Source organism: Microcebus murinus, chromosome 1, assembly GCF_040939455.1.
Source record: "Microcebus murinus isolate Inina chromosome 1, M.murinus_Inina_mat1.0, whole genome shotgun sequence".
NCBI classification, from domain to species: Eukaryota; Metazoa; Chordata; class Mammalia; order Primates; family Cheirogaleidae; genus Microcebus; species Microcebus murinus.
In genome coordinates this window covers 157,337,797-157,356,277 of record NC_134104.1, presented here as the reverse complement: position 1 = coordinate 157,356,277, position 18,481 = coordinate 157,337,797, and the positions used below count along the sequence as shown (strand labels likewise).

Genomic DNA, 18,481 nt, shown 5'->3' with positions numbered 1-18,481 from the left:
TGCCGCACACCAATGGGAATGAGCCCGCAGAGTGGGGAAAGATAGATTCATGCAGCAAAGGAAAGAGACAGCTGCAAGACAAGGAGAGGACAATGTGCAATAGGACACAGAACACAAGTGGAGAGTCGGGGTGAGGAGCACAAACCCCTCTGCTTTCACTGTGGGGGACACGACTACAGGTGCAGAAAGCCACGGGCTAGGGAAGTGGCTGGTAACAGACAAGTCAGTCCCGTCGTGATGACTCGACTTTCACAGGGAAGTATGAGGTCAAGGAGGTAGCTGGAAGGGAAGCAGCTACAGCAGGGCAGCTGAGCAGCACTGACTACACATTGAAGATGTAAGGTGAGAAGTTGAAAGTGAAACCAGCTGCCATGGTGGTGTCACTTCTTTTAAAACCATTCAGTTGCTGGGGTGCGGCTAGGTCAGCCACTGGATGTGGTAGGCATTAAAGAGGGAGTTGGACTCAAGCAGAGTGGGAGGTTCTGCCACTCCAGCAGGGTCTGAATCTACTACCAGAGGACCAGTATTTTTTGATAGTTAATACATCTGTCATAAAATGCTGATGAACAATTATTTTTTGATTCAGAGCCAAGAGCAGAAAGACCCATCACTTAAGAATTTATTTCAGGACTATGTTTTTACTATAGATTAAAATTTAATATAATTTATTTCACATATAAAGACAACTCTGGAGACTATCTAGATATGATAACTGCCTGCGATTAGGTAAACTGAGGTTACACTCAGGCCTGAGCAGATACCAACTTGCTTAAGCCTGAGAAATAGGATTTCTCTCTTTCACTCATCACTTCAAAATGCAGCGGCCTTCTGCAGAAGTTGCACTCAGCTGAGGAATGTGGCTTCAGTTCCAGCCCCACTCGCTTCCATGTGACCAGCAGATTCTCTGAAGAGAAAGTTTTTAAATATTAAAGGGAGTAAATACCCAAGAAAGATGAAAACATGTCCACACAAAACCTTGTACACAAATGTTCACAGCAGCATTATTCATAATAGTTAAAAAGTGAAACAACCCAAATCTCCACCAATTGAGGGATAAACAAAATGTGGTCAATGTGTATACTAGAGGATGTGATGGAAAGAAGTGCAGTGCTGATTAACGCACAGCATGGATGGACCTTGAAAACGTTATGCTGTCAAGAAGCCAGGAACAAAGGACCGCATGTGGTATGATTCTACTTCTACATAACATGCAGAAGAGGCAAATCCAGAGACAAGAAAATCAGTGGTTGATGGGGGCTGGAGAAGGAGGAAAACTGGAGTGACTGCTAATGAGTATGGGGTTTATCTCTGGCATGATGAGAATGTTCTGGAATCACAGAGGTGATGGTTATAAACATTGTGATTGTACTTAAAAACCACTCAACTGTATACTTTAAAAGGACAAATTTCATGGTATGAGAATTATATCTAAATAAGGCTGTTATAAAAACCAAGAGAAAAACAATACTTGGAGTTGGGCTTTATTTCACAGGCCTTCGGGGAAGAAGTTGCTCCAACATTGCCTTAATACGTTTGGTTTAAAGTGAGCATGTCTACCAGAACGCAAAGCCTGGGGAAGCGGAGCAGCCGGGAGAGCTCAGGAGGGCAATGTGCCTTTGGCAGAGGCAGGCTGTGACTAACAGCCCTGCTCAGTTTCTCCTTTGGCTGGACGCTGGGGTGGGGCCAGTATAAAATGTTGAGCAATTGCTCTTGTCAGAGGGGTTAGTTCCTGGGTCACATGTCCCGGCATAGACAGCAGTGCAGAGGACAAACGTGAGCTGCACCTGCAGGGCCAGCAGAGACCTCTCTTCCCTTGCAACGTTTGTTACCACGATCCGTAAGGCACACCAACAAGGGGGATGGAAACCCTGGGCGGAATGAATACCAGGCTCCCTGAAAGCTTCCAGAATGACTCTGCACCCTCTTGAAGTGAATCAAACAACTGAATGTCTTTTAGGCTTTTGAACCATTAGAGAACATTCTTACTTTTTTTTTTTTTTTTTTTTAGAACATGAAGAATGGTAGAGAACATTCTTAATTACATGGAAAAAGAAACATCTGAATGCCTCTGAAGGACTTCAATTATAAATACTGCCAAGACAGCTCCTGAAACTCTCCAATGAGGCACCAGCAGCGCTCCAGGCACTCACCAAGGAAGTAGTTCATCATCTGTGGCGTATGGTGAGGGGTGGGGGCGATCCGCAGGAGCTCTTCCCCACGGGGCACCGTAGGGTAATTGATTGCTTGGACATAGATGTTATGTCTGCTCATTAGTTCATCACAGACTTCTGTGTTTTTAGCAGCATCTGCAACCTAAGTTTGATGAAAGCAAGAAGGTAAAGTTGCAACAGGATGGACTACTTCTCAGCAGAGATGCTAATGAACAGTGTCCACAAGGCTCAGGCTCAAGATCAGACTGTAGCAACATACGCAAGCTCGGGGGAGAAGGAAAATGGTGCCAAACACCTGTAATGTAGAGGTGTTCAGTGAGCACCAGAGAACAAAAACCATATTAGAAAGAAGGAAACTTCACATTGCTCTCCTCCCATGCCTCACCTGGGGAAAAGAGTGGTTCTATTCACACCAGCTGGCCCTCACACCCAGGATGTATGACCCAACTTCAGTTCTAATAGCTCTATTCATTATACTAATTCAGCTGTGACACCAATAAGGCTACAATTTGTAGTGGGAAGGGCATGACTTATTTAAAAATTTATAAAGTAGAATGCTGTATGTCAAAGCCGCTCAAGCTCTGGCTTCTGGAACTTTCTAGATACAATCTCTGTGTTTATTCTGTTAAGGTCAGTGCTCTGGAGAGAACACCTCTGCTCCAGCCTGCTGGGTTCAAAGTCTATTCTCATTGTGAAATCAGCCAAAGGCAGAAACACGGCAGAGGGCTGCTGGCTATAGCCCCTGCCCTAACAGTCACCCCGCCCAAGCTCCACTTCAGGAAGGTATGAACCAGAATATCAGTACATCAGGTGTGGAGGCATAGTCCCCAGCAAGTCCAAGCAAAGACAGGCCATTACCCGCACAGGGATGATGTGACTAGGGCAGTGGACGACCGGAAGGCCAGCATCCATTAGCATCTGCCTCATGAGCTTGACGTTGCGCTGGTGCTGGCGGCGAAGTGCCCGCCCCTCGGCGCTCTTCAGGATGCGTACAGACTCCAAGGCTCCAGCTAGCAGCATGGGTGGCAGAGAGGTGGTAAAGATGAAGCCAGCCGCATAGGACCGTACAGTGTCGATCAGAGAACTTGTACTGGCAATGTATCCTCCAACACAGCCAAAGGCTTTGCCTGAGAGGAGACAGCTTCATTTATTATAGCAACAACCTCTAAATGTACACGGCAAGGTGCTGTAGAGCATCAAACCATTTACTTTGCTTATCATCTTCTTTTTTTTTTTTTTTTTTTTTTTTGAGACAGAGTCTCACTCTGTTGCCCCAGCTAGAGTGCCGTGGCGTCAGCCTAGCTCACAGCAACCTCAAACTCCTGGGCTCAAGCGATCCTCCTGCCTCAGCCTCCGGAGTAGCTGGGACTACAGGCATGTGCCACCATGCCCGGCTAATTTTTTCTATATATTTTTAGCTGTCCAAGTAATTTCTTTCCATTTTTAGTAGAGACGGGGTCTCGCTATTGCTCAGGCTTGTCTTGAACTCCTGAGCTCAAATGATCCACCTGCCTCTGCCTTCTAGAGTGCTAGGATTACAGGCGTGAGCCACTGCACCTGACCATTGCTTATCTTCTTAATTTGTCCCAGGACTGAAAGTAGTACAGTCATACACCATATGACATCTTGGATCTTGGTAAATGACAGACTGCATGCATATATGATGATGGTCCCATAAGCCTTTTTTTTTTTTTTTTGGAGACAGGGTCTTGCTCTGTTACCTGGGCTAGAGTGCAGTGGCATCAGCATAGCTCACTGCAACCTCCAACTCCTGGGCTCAATCGATCCTCCTGCCTCAGCCTCCCGAGTAGCTGGGACTACAGGCACACCATCACACTCAGCTAGATTTTTTTTCTATTTTTTTTGTAGAGATGGGGTCTTGCTATATTGCTAAGGCTGGTCTCAAACTCTTGGCCTCAAGTGATCCTCCTGCTTTGGCCTCCCAAAGTGCTGGAATTACAGGTGTGAGCTATTGCACCTGTTCTCATAAGATTAAAATACTGTATTTTTACGATACCTTTTCTATGTGTAGACATATTTAGATACACAAATACTTACCACTGTGTTACAACTGTCTACAGTATTGAGTATAGTCACAAGCTGCACAGGTTGCTAGCCTAGGAGCAATGGCTATACCATGCAGCCCAGGTGTACAGGATATGCCATCTTGGTTTTTGTAAGTACACTCTGGAGTATAGGATGTTCACATGACAATGAAATCATCTAACAACGCATTTCTCAGAACACATCCCTGTTATTAAGCAACATGTGACTGTAACAGGATGCCAAACCATTTTAAAAAGGGAAAAAAGCTGAGGAAGATTATGAAAGGGTCTTGCCCAAAGCCACCTGGCCAAGCTGGTATCTGACCAGGATCAAACACAAGTCTTCAAATGAGGCCTAGCACCCCAGTGAGTGGCCTGGGTGTGCCCGAACAACCAGCTGTTGCCTCTCTTCCCACCGTTTCATTCTCACCTGCCTTTCCCACCTAGGCTTACTGCTCTGCCGGCCAGCAAAGCTCCATTCCCACGCTCTGCACTGTGTGTGTTCTTTAGAACAAGATTTGAGTTGTAGTGTTAGTGCCACTCTCTCACTCTGAACATTACCCTTGAGGCTGAAATTTTACCCAGCTAAGGCATTAACTGTTTTGGTATAATTGGTGTTATTTCCTACTTAAGTAAAAACAAAACTCTTGACAATTAGCATTTGCCAGATAAATATGAAAACTCAGAACCTGTTAGGATTGATTTAGGGCCAGAATATTTTTTTTCAATTCTTGTTGAGTCCCTTTATATAATCTGTATCTCAAGTTTCAGGATTAAGAACTCCAGAAGAGTCCTCATAGATCTTAACATTATGTTCTGTAATTAACATTTTTGCTGAAACCACACACAGGGCTGGGCTGGTTCAAACTTCTAAGGTGGAAAATTTCTCTCTCCAGCCTTTTCCATCTCACAATGAATGTACCTTCAAAGAGCCCACGTCATGAAAGCTCTTTAAAATAAAAGAGCTGCTGGAATTAGGACACATGAACAAGTGCTTTTCTCCTGGCAGGATTCTACCCTGAGAACTACCAGGCTCTCTGGGTTTGCATGAGGCTCTCACACCCCTTGACAGTGCTAAAGGATGATGCTCTCTTTTGTCTGCACTTCCTTTACCAAGTGTAGGCTATAAATTGGTATTGTAGCTGCTAAATGGGTTTCCAACTGCTTACCAACTTTTGAAGGTGAAAAAAACTCCAAATTTATACAATCTACATTTTCTTCTCTTTAGGGTTCTCATAGGCAAAGGGAATGTCTATAGTAATTGTTTGCATACAACTCATTTATCTTCTCCATAAAAAATTAGACTGAGGTCCTACAACCTTCATTATATTGAAGAGCAAACTGAGATGCAGAGAGGTAAATACCAATGTAAGGTCACACAAGTAGCGAGTTACGGAGCCAGGATTTAGATCCAGGAAGCATGGCTCTGGAGTCCAGCTCCCAACTGCCACAAGACTGCCTCCGTATGAGGAGAAATAGAGGAAAACCAGGATGAACTGGAATGTTCCCATGTGGTAGGCACAGAGCTTAGCACTTCCTAACACCTAAACCTAATAACTGCTCTAGGAGAAAAGTACTAGAATTCTTTTCTTTCTTTTTAATTAAGGGTAATAATCTGAGGCACAGAGAATGAAGGGTCTTGCCACAGCATGGAGCTAGAGCCACAATTATGTCTGAAATGAGTTCAGATGGCAATAAATGGTATTTCTGTCATGTTAGGCTAAGAGACTTACTCTGCTTCTAGGAACCATACCCCCATGACCCAGGGGATTCTGCTAAGCTGTGCCATCACTCATCAGGACAAATAAACTCACCACAACTAAAAAGGGGACCAGGCTTTATGTGCTATCACACTGTTTCCTTACCTGATCTCCCAGTTAGACTAATTAGTCCTTGGCCTTGTTAGGATAATGTAATTTTAATGTAGATGACAGAATTTAAAACGTACACATACCGAGTGTTCCAGAAATGATGTCCATTTTTGGCATGACTCCATCCCGATCGCCAATCCCTCCACCTCGAGCCCCATACAGCCCCACCGCATGGACTTCATCCACGAAGGTGATTGCACCAAACTCATGGGCCACATCACACAGCTCTTCCAGTGGGCACACTGCCCCTGAGGAAAGACCAGAGACTGCTCTCAAGAGCTTGTCATTTCAGAAATTTGTTTTGGTTAGAGTTGGAACAAAACAAACTTACATTCTAAGGTACTGTTTTTAATATTTGAAAGAAAATGAACTTGCCCCAATTTCTAGGTTACCCTGGGGTCTTAGAATCTAGTAAAAGCCAGAGAGAAAAAGCTACATTCATTCAAATCTATACAATGTCCACCAATTACAAAATCCAAGCAGAAAGTAAAAGGAAAATAAAATGCAAATGCAAAACAAAACACCACACAGAGTTTAGGCCTAGTTTTTAATTTCAGGTTTCAGATTAGTTTCTATTTAGACTTACCATCCATTGAGTGGACAGTTTCAAATGCAACAATCTTGGGGACTGAAGGGTCAGATCTTTGCAGCAGTTCTCTGAGATGGCTGACGTCATTGTGACGGAAGATGTACTTTGGCACTCTGCTATTCCGAATCCCTTGGATCATGGAGGCATGGTTCCCAGAATCAGAGTAAATCTCACAGCCTAAAATGACAAAAATGCTATTTATTGCCATCTGCATCAAAGACAAATTATTTCCTAGAGAGAAACTATAGACTTTTTCCTGAAAATGATACCTCGAAAATGCCCAGTAGGAAAAAGACTCTTGTGTGCCAGTTTCTTCCTGGCAAAATAACTAGCGAGACCTTTGAGAAGGCCCAGAGGTGTAGAATAACTGCGCGGCAGGCAATTAATCTGCTTTTAAATCCGGCCACCTCACTCCAAACCCAATCAAGAGTAACTGAAAATGATTAGTTTTTTCCTTTTTTGAGACAGAGTCTCACTTTGTTGCCCAGGCTAGAGTGAGTGCCATGGTGTCAGCCTAGCTCACAGCAACCTCAATCTCCTGGGCTCAAGCAATCCTTCTGCCTCAGCCTCCCGAGTAGCTGGGACTACAGGCATGTACCACCATGCCCAGCTAATTTTTTCTCTATATATTAGTTGGCCAATTAATTTCTTTCTATTTATAGTAGAGACGGGGTCTCGCTCTTGCTCAGGCTGGTTTCGAACTCCTGACCTCGAGCAATCCGCCCACCTCAGCCTCCCAGAGTGCTATGATTACAGGCATGAGCCACCACACTGGCCTGATTAGTTTTTTCCAAAGGATCTTCTTAGAATATGAAGGACATCTGAGGTATGCTTAAGGATAAGACCTTTCAAGTCTGAATCTTCATTGGTATCATGTTCTACTGGAACTCATAATGTACAGTTAGCATGTCATACTCAATCCAAGAGCAAATGTTTCCAGATAGGACTGTTACTCTTTTTTTTCTATATTTTTTTTCTTAATTTATAATTTTTCACTTTTTTTTTCTTTGACTCATATCTGCAGGTGCAGTGTAAGGACTGTTACTTTCAATTGAGAGTTTTTTGGTAAGCTTTCTTTGTTGCCAATATTCTTTTTTTTTTTTTTCACATGGCAGAGAGTACTGCTATATAAACCAATATTCTTATTATTACTAAAAACACCAAAACTCTAGGGCACTCATTCCAGGCCTCCTTACCTGGCATCATCTTGGCCAGGGTGAAGAGGGTCGAGTCATTGGCCACAAAGCATGAGGAAAACAAGAGTGCTGCATCTTTCCCATGAAGGTCAGCCAGCTCCTGCTCCAGGTCCACGTGGAATTTACTAGTTCCTGAAATATTTCTAGTACCGCCTGCCCCAGCACCATGTTGTTTCAAAGTATCCCTGTTTAAAAAAAAAAAAAAAAATTAGCCAAATACGCCAGAAAATAGAAACGAAAGGAAAAAAAAAGAAAGAAAGAAAGAAAAGGAAAGGTCATGATTCTAAACGCTCTGTGAATTGTTCCAGGATCCAGGAGACAGAAACTTACATTGATCTAGCAATTCTCTCACTGTGAAACCTGGGACCAGAAATTTCAACTGACTTCATCTTAGACTAGGTGGGAGAAGGTATCCATACTAGAGTAATGATACCTCTAGGGACCATTAAGAACAAGTGTTCATTTGACAGTCAATAAGTACTTAGTATTAGCTGAGTTAATTTCCTAAAGTTTCTTTTCTCTAAGAACATTCTTTCCTTAAATAACATGACATATTAAGGGGCAAAAACCTTAGAGAAAAATCTTGGATGGTGGTCACCTAAACCCTCTGCAAACCAGTCACATAACATTAGGGTACACTGATAGTTATACCTTAGATGGACTCTCTTTAGCAAGCCTCTTGGAGAGTTTCGCAAGCAACTCTCTCAAGCAACCCTGGCCATGGCAATCCTCCTAAAGGACATGAATGATGGGATCTGACATCCTTTTTGACATGGCTTTTTGAAGTAGCTTTTCCTCTAGTGCTGCTAAATCTGTATTTCTCCACCTGCAGCCATGAACAAAGGTGTCTCTGTGCAAGATTGCCTGGTGTTAAAGGTACACTTACTTGTGGAGTGGTAGGAAGTGAACCGACATGTGTAGTAAATAAGCCCATAAGCTTGAACCCTCACACACTAAGGGGTTCCACCAGCTTCTTGCATGTTGGAGTTTCTTTAAAAGTAATCTGTAGATGTTTTCAACAGCTAAGGATAGTACTTTGCTATGGCACATTTTCAGCTGCTGAGTTTTCCCTCCATAAAAGATCCAACCCTTATAAATTATCAATGTATTGCCAAATAACACCAGTGACATTTGAAAGCTGAGGGCTACTTACATAACTGCGCCACACACCCGTGGGTGCCGACTCATTCCTAGGTAGTCATTACTGCACCAGACTGACACCTGCTTTTTGGTGATGAGGGAGTCTGAATAGTCATCTGCCATGGGGAAGATGTGCGCCCTCCGGTTTACAGTTTTAAAGACTCGATAGGTGTGGTCATTTTTTTTCTCGTCAATCTTCTTCTCAAAGAAACGATCATACTGAAAAGTGGAAACAGCTAAAAACCAAACAAAAGATAGTACAGTCTGAAGGTTAAGAAGCACATTTGCGTTTCGGTGAAAGACAGACTTGAGTTCAAGTTCCTGCTTGAGTAGTAGGGAGATTCTAGGCAAGCTACTTAACGTCCTCACCTAGAAAGGAGTAATTGAGACTGTGCACAACAAGTGTTGGGCAGCGAGCAGTGCGAGGATGGTAGGTATTAAAGACAGAAGGCAGGCTACCAACAGCATCTGTAGTTACTACACCTAATCACTCAAGCAAGGGACGCAACTTTCGATCCTCAACTCACCATGCAATTTTATGTTTAATCTGATGTATGTTTAAGTTATATACTCCTATATCAGGAAAATAACAATGAGACTTACATTTTGGCAAGTTATCTTGAAGAAGATGAGACACTCTTTCTGGTCTTTGTTTTCGCATGATATCCTGGAAATTCTTCGGCAATTTACTTGTATCCCCTCCGTCAGTCTCCATGCTAATCACACTGGGGTTCACTGAGGTTTGGGCAACCTCTGTAGCAAAAGCAACAAGAGGCAAATGGGACCGACATTCTATTCTAAGCTTACAATACCCTCCAGACATATTGTCAAAAATGTTTTACTGCCTAGTTCATAAAAAAAGCCAATCATAATCAAAATTAGTTGTAACTGAGTGTATGAAGCATCTCTTCTTCTATTTTAGTTATTGTAATGACCAATTCTTGGTGTTATTTTCAGAGCTACCAGCCAGCTTTAACGAACATGAAAGTTCAAAGCTTTCTAGCTGGTTGACGTGCCTTTCCTACTCTATCCCTAACCCTTCTGAATCTGAATTTCAATTTTCTTCACAGAAACCAATTTTGGCCATATGCATAATTTCTGCTGGTGGGGCTTTTTGGGGGCTTTGGGTACTCTGTGGATATAGCCACAGCTGGAATTAAGGTTGCCACTCAATGACCATCAGTAAGACATATAGCTTGGGAGTCCTAGGACCAGCACTTACTGCAGTAACACCAGTTTTCTACCTTTTATCCCAACAAATGGTGCGAAAGACCCAAGGGACAAAGGGAGGTTGGTAGCAGCTCAAGACTGCAGGTTATTTTCAGAAATTAAGCATGTTACTATAAAAGCTGGTCACATCCTACACACTCACCACAAAGAAAGTCCCACATTTTGCAATACAGTCCTTTGACTATCTTGAGGACCTTCCTCTTTGGCCCTAAAAGAGGAATGTGTTTCCATAAATATTGCCCTAATAATAGTTCATACACAAATCTGAAGGTCCAAAAGAGCCAAAAAGACCTCTTCACTCTTCCTAAGGGTCCGTGTTTCATCTTACCTTTCCTCACAGCATGCATTTCCTGCACATCTTCCTGAAGCTCGAGACTGGCTTTGCAGAAGACACTGCTGCCCCTCTGGCTCATCTGTGCTGCCAGGAAAGGGCATTTGCTTGCAGTGCCCTGGCTCGTGGCAGGCAAGGGGTGTCCAGACGGAAGCTGTGTGCCATCTGGAGTCTGCTGGGATCCGTCAGGAGCCTGCTGGACCTTGGCTTTGGCAGTTTTGTCCTCTGAAGGAGGAAATGGAAAAAGTGAAGCATCAGATCTGGCTGCACAGTATACAAGAAAACCACTTATTTCTTTCTCTTATAGCCTCAAAGATAAACTTTATACTTATTCTACCCCACCATCAAGACACAAGCTTATTTTTATTAGGTTCTGCTAATCTATTTTCTCATCTGTCTCACTGGAAACAAAGCTCCTATGAAAAGTTAATTGGCACATTCAGTTACCTCTCAAACCCATAGCATTTCTCCTTACAAACCAAAAAAAGTACTGTTTTCTAGTTATAGACAACCCACAGTCCTCAGTTGGACCACTTCCAGTACATTCTACCCCAAGTACACTCTGTTTATTTCATGAGAGGTCATATTCTCTAAGGTAATTGGAAGTAGTCATACAAATTTTTACTCTAATATTTACAAAAAAATTTTTTTTATTCAACCTGTAGGAAAAGAATCTGCTAATATTTTCTTTTCACCCGATAACAGTGTCATTATAAAAATCTGCTAATATTTTCTAAACAGATCATTGACAAAGAAGCTTGCTATTGCTTAACATAAAAACTACTGGTTTTGGCCAGGCGTGGTGGCTCACGCCTGTAATCCTAGCACTCTGGGAGGCTGAGGCAGGAGGATTGCTCAAAGTCAGGAGATCGAAACCAGCCTGAGCGAGACCCCGTCTCTACTAAAAATAGAAAGAAATTGACCAACTAAAAATATTATATACAAAAAATTAGCCGGGCACGTGGCACATGCCTGTAGTCCCAGCTACTCGGGAGGCTGAGGCAGCAGGACTGCTTGAACCCAGGAGTTTGAGGTTGCTGTGAACTAGGCTGATGCCACGGCACTCACTCTAGCCTGGGCAACAAAGTGAGACTGTGTCTCAAAAAAAACAAAAAACAAAACCAAAAAAACTACTGGTTTTCTTTTAAACAAAAGAAATGAGACTAAAACTTAGGTCTTTAGGTTACTGTCTAATATAGTTCAAATTATTAGTATGCTAAGAAAAAAACCAAGGTGTATCACAATCGCATACCTCATCTACTTTCTCATCTAATTCATCAAAGAAATCTGCTGACTTAACACAGTTGGCTGGTAATTATGCTTCTTCTAGTTACAATGGCTTCCCTCTCCCCTTGAGCAAATTCATTCACTTTCCTTCTAGAAAAGTCTTTCTTCATTCTGGAATACTCCCGTGAGTCACTGGCTAGCCTTTCCTATAACTTGAGTAAGGTGTCTCAATACAGTTTTCATTAAAATCTTCTATAAAGGAAAGCCAAAAAAATTATTTTTAAGTTAATTTCATTCATTACAAAAGTAATATATATTCATTATAGAAGGTCTGGAAAAAAAATGAGCCCTATCGTTCAAACATACGCTTTATAAACATTTTGGTAAAAAAGACATAATTCCTGAAAATAAACCCTACAAAGGATTAAATCCTTTCTACTTAAAGAAAAAAATATTCCTTTTTTATAAGCCCACACCCAGAGCACACACCTAAAAGAAGTCTGTGAAGTAAAATGTTCTATAGGATTAAGTGGAATCTGAATAGCCTCATTATCTCTTAGCAGAACCGGACCAAAACTAAATTCAACTTTTGTGTCTTTATTAAAAACAAAAACAAAACTTTTACATACAAAATAAAGATATATGTATTTAAAAAATCACTAACAAAAACTGTATTTCACTTACATAAGGTACTCACAGTCGTTAAATTCATAGAGACAGAAAGCAGAATGGTGGTGGTCAGGCACTGGGGGGATGAAACAGGGAGGTAGCATTTCATGGGTAGAGTTTTAGTTTGGGAAGATGAAAAAAGTTCTGGAGATGATGGCAGTGATGGCTGTACAACAGTATGAATGTACTTACTAGCACTGAACTATATATTTAAAAATGGCTAAAATGGTAAATTTTATGTTATATGCGTTTTACCACAATAAGAACAAATTTTTGTAAAGAAAAGAAAATCACTACTTTAAAAGCCAAAGGCCAATATATAATGAGAGAAAGGTTGGAACAGAACATTCCAATTAAGGCACTGAAGAAACACTAAAACCACAACAGACACTGACATGGAACCCAGAAACTTGTAATGTGGAACACTGGCCACTTACTTCACCTTTAAAGATGTGAAAACTAAAAGTGCCTACACCTCGTGGGGTTAGGGTGACAGTTACAGGAGATAATTCATGCACAAAGCTGAGCCTGGCACAGAGCAACCTGTCTGTTAGTGTCCACGATTGTGGACTGGAACTGCTTATAATCCAGTAATGAATGCAGACACCCCACCCGCTCCTTCATTGCCAATGACACTTACTTTCATTGGCTGGAGAGGTTTCTTTGATCTGCTGGCAGTGTACTGTTGAAGTGGACAGTGCCCGAGGGGCCGTCTTGGCCCCAACTTCCATCATCTTGGGGCAGTTTTGGGCATAGAACAACAGAGATTTGCCTGCCTTTTGCAGAAAGGCCTGGGATACCCGGGATAAGAATGGGCAGCGGCGAACAACAGTCTCCATGTCTGGGAAGTACACTGGCTCCTGTGGAAAGACTGACGATGAGTGACACCAACACTTGTTAATAATCAAGCAAATACCACTGCAAGGTCACTGGGTTCAGGTGTCACCTACAGTTTATACCAAGGGTCCCCTGGGATACTAACATGTCTCACTCAAAAATGCCTAAAGACAGCACTAAGGTAGGACTCAACTAAAGAGTGGTGACCACACTCTACCCAAGTCACCAACTTCTTCATTTCCCAGTTCTATATAAAAGCATCTGCAAAGCAACTTCACCAAATGAAGTAAATACTGACAACAAATAACCAAGGGGGTGGAAAGATGAGGGACAGGTCAAGAACAGGTTTTGGAAGCCAGAAGCTCCTTAGGGAGATGTACAGTGCAGATAAGACACCTTGGCACACACCCAGGTGGAGAAGTGAGGCCAGGGAAGAAGCCACTGTCATCCATTCAGGCAGAGAGGTCTCTCAAAGATCCGAACCTTCTCCTGGTTCCCACACCCCGAAACTGGAGGAAGGCATCCAGTAGGGCCCCAGTCCAGGATTTCCCCGAGGTCATGCCCCCGCAGCTGGGAGAGCTGGGTATAACAGGAAAAGGAGCAACATAAAGGTAAGAATGTGAGAAGCGCCTTGGGGCCAACTGGGGAGCCGTGGGGCTATAATATCGACCGCACTGGGTCTGGTGAAAGGAGGCAGACTTCAGGGAGTGGGGTCAGAGGTGACCCGGGGTCGAGGGCTCGAGAGCGGATGGGAATGGAATTCTAAAGCGGCAGATTAAACGTGGACTACCTAGAGGGGGCCGAATGGGGGAAACTCAGGCGACTGAATAGGCAAAAGGTCTAGAAGCTAAACGTTGACCCCCAAGGCGGCGGGTGACCGGGACAGTGGGGGAGGGGGTCTCAACAGCAGGGGGAGCGGCCGCCGGGCTGGCGGGACTCGCGGGAGCTTCCCCGGGCCGGCGCCGCACTCGGAGCGCGGTCCCTCACCTGCGCCGGGAACTCTGCGGAGGCGGACTCAAGGGAGACGGCGACGGGGCGCACTCAAGCTGAGAAGTCCAGACGAACGGTTGCCCTTGTCCGCGAGAAACCTCAGGCCGCAGCCGCCGGCGCCCTAATATACAGCGGGAGCGATCGCTGCGCATGCGCCGCCGTAGGCGCGGCCCGCTTCCACGCAGGCGCGCTGCGGCGAGCTCCGGGCTCCCGGCTCCGCGCCCTGGGAGTGGGGGGCGGGGCGGCGAGGTTCTCGTCTCCTGCGCTCCGCGGGTGCGGGTGGGGCCCCGATTTCCCAAGCTCGCCTGCTGGGAGTAGGAGGGTCGAGGCGGTGGGCGGACGAAGTCTCGTTTCTGGAGCTCATCCTGCACCTCATTGTCACCTCTCCACCAACTGCCCTATGCTTCGGAACCAACTCCTCAGTTGCGGGGCATAAAAGGGCAAGGTCGGAGGCGAAGTGTCATTAGGGCCAACTAGGAGGTAACAGCGCTGTTAAAATGGGTGTCTTGAAGATGAAGGAAGGAGAGATTCACGGGGTTCCGAGCCAGGGTCCTAATCAGGATCCGCCCCACCTGGGGCTTGTTTTAGATGCTGTGAAGGAGGGATTCCGGGAGGAGGTGGGACTAGATCACCCAAAGATGGAGTGGTCCTGGTGGGATGCGCGAGAGACTGGAGGAGGACCTGGGAGAGGGGGACCTGGGAAAGAGGAGGATGGAGCAGAAGCGGAAAGAGACTCTGCTGAGGAACTTTCTGGTCTGAGATGGTACAGAGAGGGGACCCATCCATCAGAGAGAGAGGGGAGGCACAGAGCCTGACAATAGTGTTTGAAACATATTAGCTACAATTTTTATTTTCCATCCCGAGTTGTCCAATGCTGCTCCTTGCTGGCCACCCTGGGCACCCGCTGGGTAGCTTAGGACTCCATCCCAGAGTTCAGAGTTGGGCCAAGCCTTCCTTGAGTCTCCCTGAAACCACACCTGCAGTGTAGGCTTGGCAAACCCCTCTCCGGAACGACGCCAGTCTGGCCTCCTTGCTCCACACCCTTCCCAGCTTGGCCCAGCCTGGGTTGGGCCTGTGCCAGGTTCAGAGCTACCGTCCTCCACTCTTGGGGAAAGGACTATTCAGGTTGTTTCTTCCCCAGCTGGGCATTAATAAGAGGGACAAAGTCCAGAACAACGGTGACCAAGGTGTGTCCGGGTATTTCCCAATTCCCTCCTTCTGAGCGTCCAGCCAGCTACAAGGCAGGCAGATGAGGCACCTGGGTCCAGAGTGACACTGGGATGAGTGGCAGATTAGGGCTGTGGTCTGGGAGTCCAAGACTCAGTTCTGCCTCATCCTGCTGAGGGGTCCTGGGCAGTGACCATCAGCCAGAGAGGAGGAGAAAGAAAAAAAGGTCAGCACTTGGACTCAGACCTAAATGCAGCTAGGAATGGGAACAGGATAAGGATGGTGTTGAGTGCTTTGCTTATCTCTGGGCCTCACTTTCCTTATTTGGGCACTCGGATAATAATCCCCATTCTACCTGCCTCACGGGCATTTTTGGGTGATCAGAGACAAAGCAGAGCTGGACATGGCTTCCAAACCCAGCTCTGCATCTTGCTTGGCTGTGGCCTTGGGTAGACCATGAGCTTGCTGAGGCAGTTTTGTCATTTGTAAAACTCTCCAAGCCCTGCTACTTGTGGTTGGCAGAAGGGTCAGGTGAAGTCATAGATTTCAGAGGATTATTGTTTAAACTAATGTCTCCAGCCTTCTGGGAGTTTCCTGTTTAATAGCGAGAAAGGTTGGGAAACAAGACAGACTCATATGGAAAGTGCAATAAAATGTTGTAAATAATTCCGGATGGAGGAGGCAGCTATTACTGAAACAAGCACTGAAGGAGGATCCTAACCACGAAGAAAGGTTTCCAGAGGAGAAACTGGTGCTTTCTGGAAGGATGGATCCACAGGGGACTGGGAGATTGTTGGGTGAAACCTTGTGTGGGAAAGACCCAGCCCTGTTGGAGTGGGGATGAGGGATCAGTGTGAGACAGCCGGAATAGCTGGGTTGTAGGAATATAGCCAGGACCTGAGGCCAGGAGGTCAGACCAGAAAGGCTTTAAATAAACCACAGGGCTTCCCAGTGTCAAGGCCCCCAAACCACCATTAGGGTGCTGGTCAAAATGCACATTCCTGGGCCATGCTTCTTTGATTCTGATGAATCTGCATCTAACCAGACCACCCTTCTGGTGATGTGTTTGTGTGGGGTATCCTGGGGCCACAATTTTAGGATATGCTGCCTGGGTGGTTCAATTTTTGAGACCTTGGCTCTGACACTTTCTGACTCTGAAATCTTGAGCAAATCACCCCATTGCTCTAAGCCTTAGTATTTGCATCTGTGAAGTGGACTTTATCCCACCTGCCTCGGTGGTGAGTTTGTGAGTTGGGGAGGCCCGATTCTAGTCTGGTTGTGATCCCTCCCCTGGGCTGCTGCTTCCCCTCTCTCTGTCCTCTCCCTCCTCCTTTTTCCCCTCTCCCTCTTCCCTTCCTTTTCCTTCCCCTTCTTCTATTTTTTATTTATTTATTTTGAGACAGAGTCTTGCTTTGTTGCCCAGGCTAGGGCTCAAGCAATCCTTGTCTTCTGCCTCAGCCTCTTGAGTAGCTGGGACTACAGGCATGCACCACCATGCCCAGCTAATTTCTTTCTTTATATATTAGTTGGCCAATGAATTTCTTTTTATTTATAGTAGAGATGGGGGTCTCGCTCTTGCTCAGGCTGGTTTCAAACTCCTGACCTTGAGCAATCCGCCCACCTCAGCCTCTCAGAGTGCTAGGATTACAGGCATGAGCCACTGTGCCTGGCCTCTTCTCCTTCTTCTTTTCCCTCCCTTTCCCTTCCTTACTTCCTTTCCCTCCCTCTTTTGCCCCTCCCTCTTTCCTCAGAGCCACAGAACAAATTCATCTTATCTCTTGCCCTGGCCCTGAGCAGGGGAGCCCAAAGCACTGGAGTTCAGGCAAGGTCAGGCCCCATCCTGGGGATGACGCTGGGGCCTCTTTCCCTCCTACCCCATCTGCGTCACCATCACCGCCAGGGGCTGCTGCACATAGCACCCGCCCAGCAGCCAAGGCTGAAGGAAAATGTCAACCCCAGCGTTAGAATTCAACCTCTGTATTCTGGGCCCCAGGAGCTATTTTTAGTAGTGCCCCTCCATGATGGTCAAGTAGCTCAGCCTGCTCAGACAGCAAACTTCCGGCTGTCCTCTGGGCCTCAGTTTCCACCTCTGCCAGCCAAGCAAGAAATCCTGCCAGCGTTCTCAAGGAGACCCAGGGGAACATGGGACAGCTTAGGAGATGGACAAAACCTCAGACCTGTGCTGCTGATGTTCACTGTGGCCGTGGGCCAACAGTGCTCCTTGGGGTGTCAGTGCCCTTCTTGGGGTGTCAGTGGTAGATATGGGGCTAGCGTCATAGAGTAGCTAGAGGTTCTGGAAACAGGTCAGCTCTACCCTGGAGGGTTGGAGGTGTGAGCACCAGGGTTTACAGTGGTAGGAACCATCATGTGAAATGGGATTTGGGGATTGGGCAGGGCGGTAGGGCTCTGAGGTCCCCAGCACCCACCTTGTCCTGGTCCTGCCTTTGGAACCCCCTGAGGCTCTGGTCCATGGAGGACAGCCTGGGAGGGGCAGTGCAGGCCTGGGCCTGGGTTTGTGGAGCCAGCTGCAGGGGAGGGTTGGCTCTGGTTGGGGAGGGGAGTTAGAGGGGCTGGAGAGGAGCAAAGCTGAGATGCCTCAGGAGGCAGGTCTGGAGTGGGCTTTGCAGGGAACAGCAGCTCTCATCCTAGACAGCAGGAAATGCCCAGAGAGCCCCAGAGGACCCCTAGACCTAGTCCTCTAATCTGGCACCCACAAACTATGGCCCAGAGATGTTCTGCTTGGCCCACATAGTGCTTGTTTTAAAATGTGAATCAGTTGTCAACATTTAACCATCAGGATATTTTTCATCACACCTCAGATTTTTAGCTTCTCTTGAGGGATCAGCAGACCTGGAGCCCCTGGGCTGGCCCAGGCAGGATGTGCTCACTCCAGTTTTCTCCCAGCACCTGCTTCAAAGGATCCCCAACATTGAGGACATGTAAGGTCCAAGCCATGACCTGCCTGACCTTTTAGGCATCAGTGTGTGTCCCCAGCCCTGAGCCACTTTTGAGCCAGGG

The 18,481-nt window shown here is 45.8% G+C and overlaps 1 protein-coding gene across 4 annotated transcripts; it reads right to left on the bottom strand.

The window, feature by feature from the left end:
* Positions 1 to 601: 601 nt before the first annotated feature.
* ALAS1 (5'-aminolevulinate synthase 1) lies at positions 602 to 14,475 on the bottom strand. 4 transcript variants are annotated; one of them, XM_020280364.2, is made up of 11 exons: positions 14,294 to 14,475; positions 13,110 to 13,329; positions 10,571 to 10,798; positions 9,616 to 9,765; positions 9,026 to 9,248; positions 7,873 to 8,057; positions 6,674 to 6,853; positions 6,171 to 6,335; positions 3,030 to 3,298; positions 2,151 to 2,313; positions 602 to 904 (listed from the first exon to the last, which is right to left on the bottom strand). In XM_020280364.2, exons 2-11 carry the CDS (start codon positions 13,306 to 13,308, stop codon positions 744 to 746), a joined length of 1,923 nt encoding a protein of 640 aa, XP_020135953.1. In that variant the 5' UTR covers positions 13,309 to 13,329; positions 14,294 to 14,475; the 3' UTR covers positions 602 to 743. The 4 variants fall into 4 exon arrangements, with proteins under 4 accessions (XP_020135953.1, XP_020135954.1, XP_075864422.1 ...); XM_020280365.2 differs by having other exon boundaries at positions 3,030 to 3,181; positions 14,294 to 14,457; XM_076008307.1 differs by lacking the exon at positions 14,294 to 14,475 and adding an exon at positions 13,715 to 13,874.
* Between the last annotated feature and the right edge of the window lie 4,006 nt (positions 14,476 to 18,481).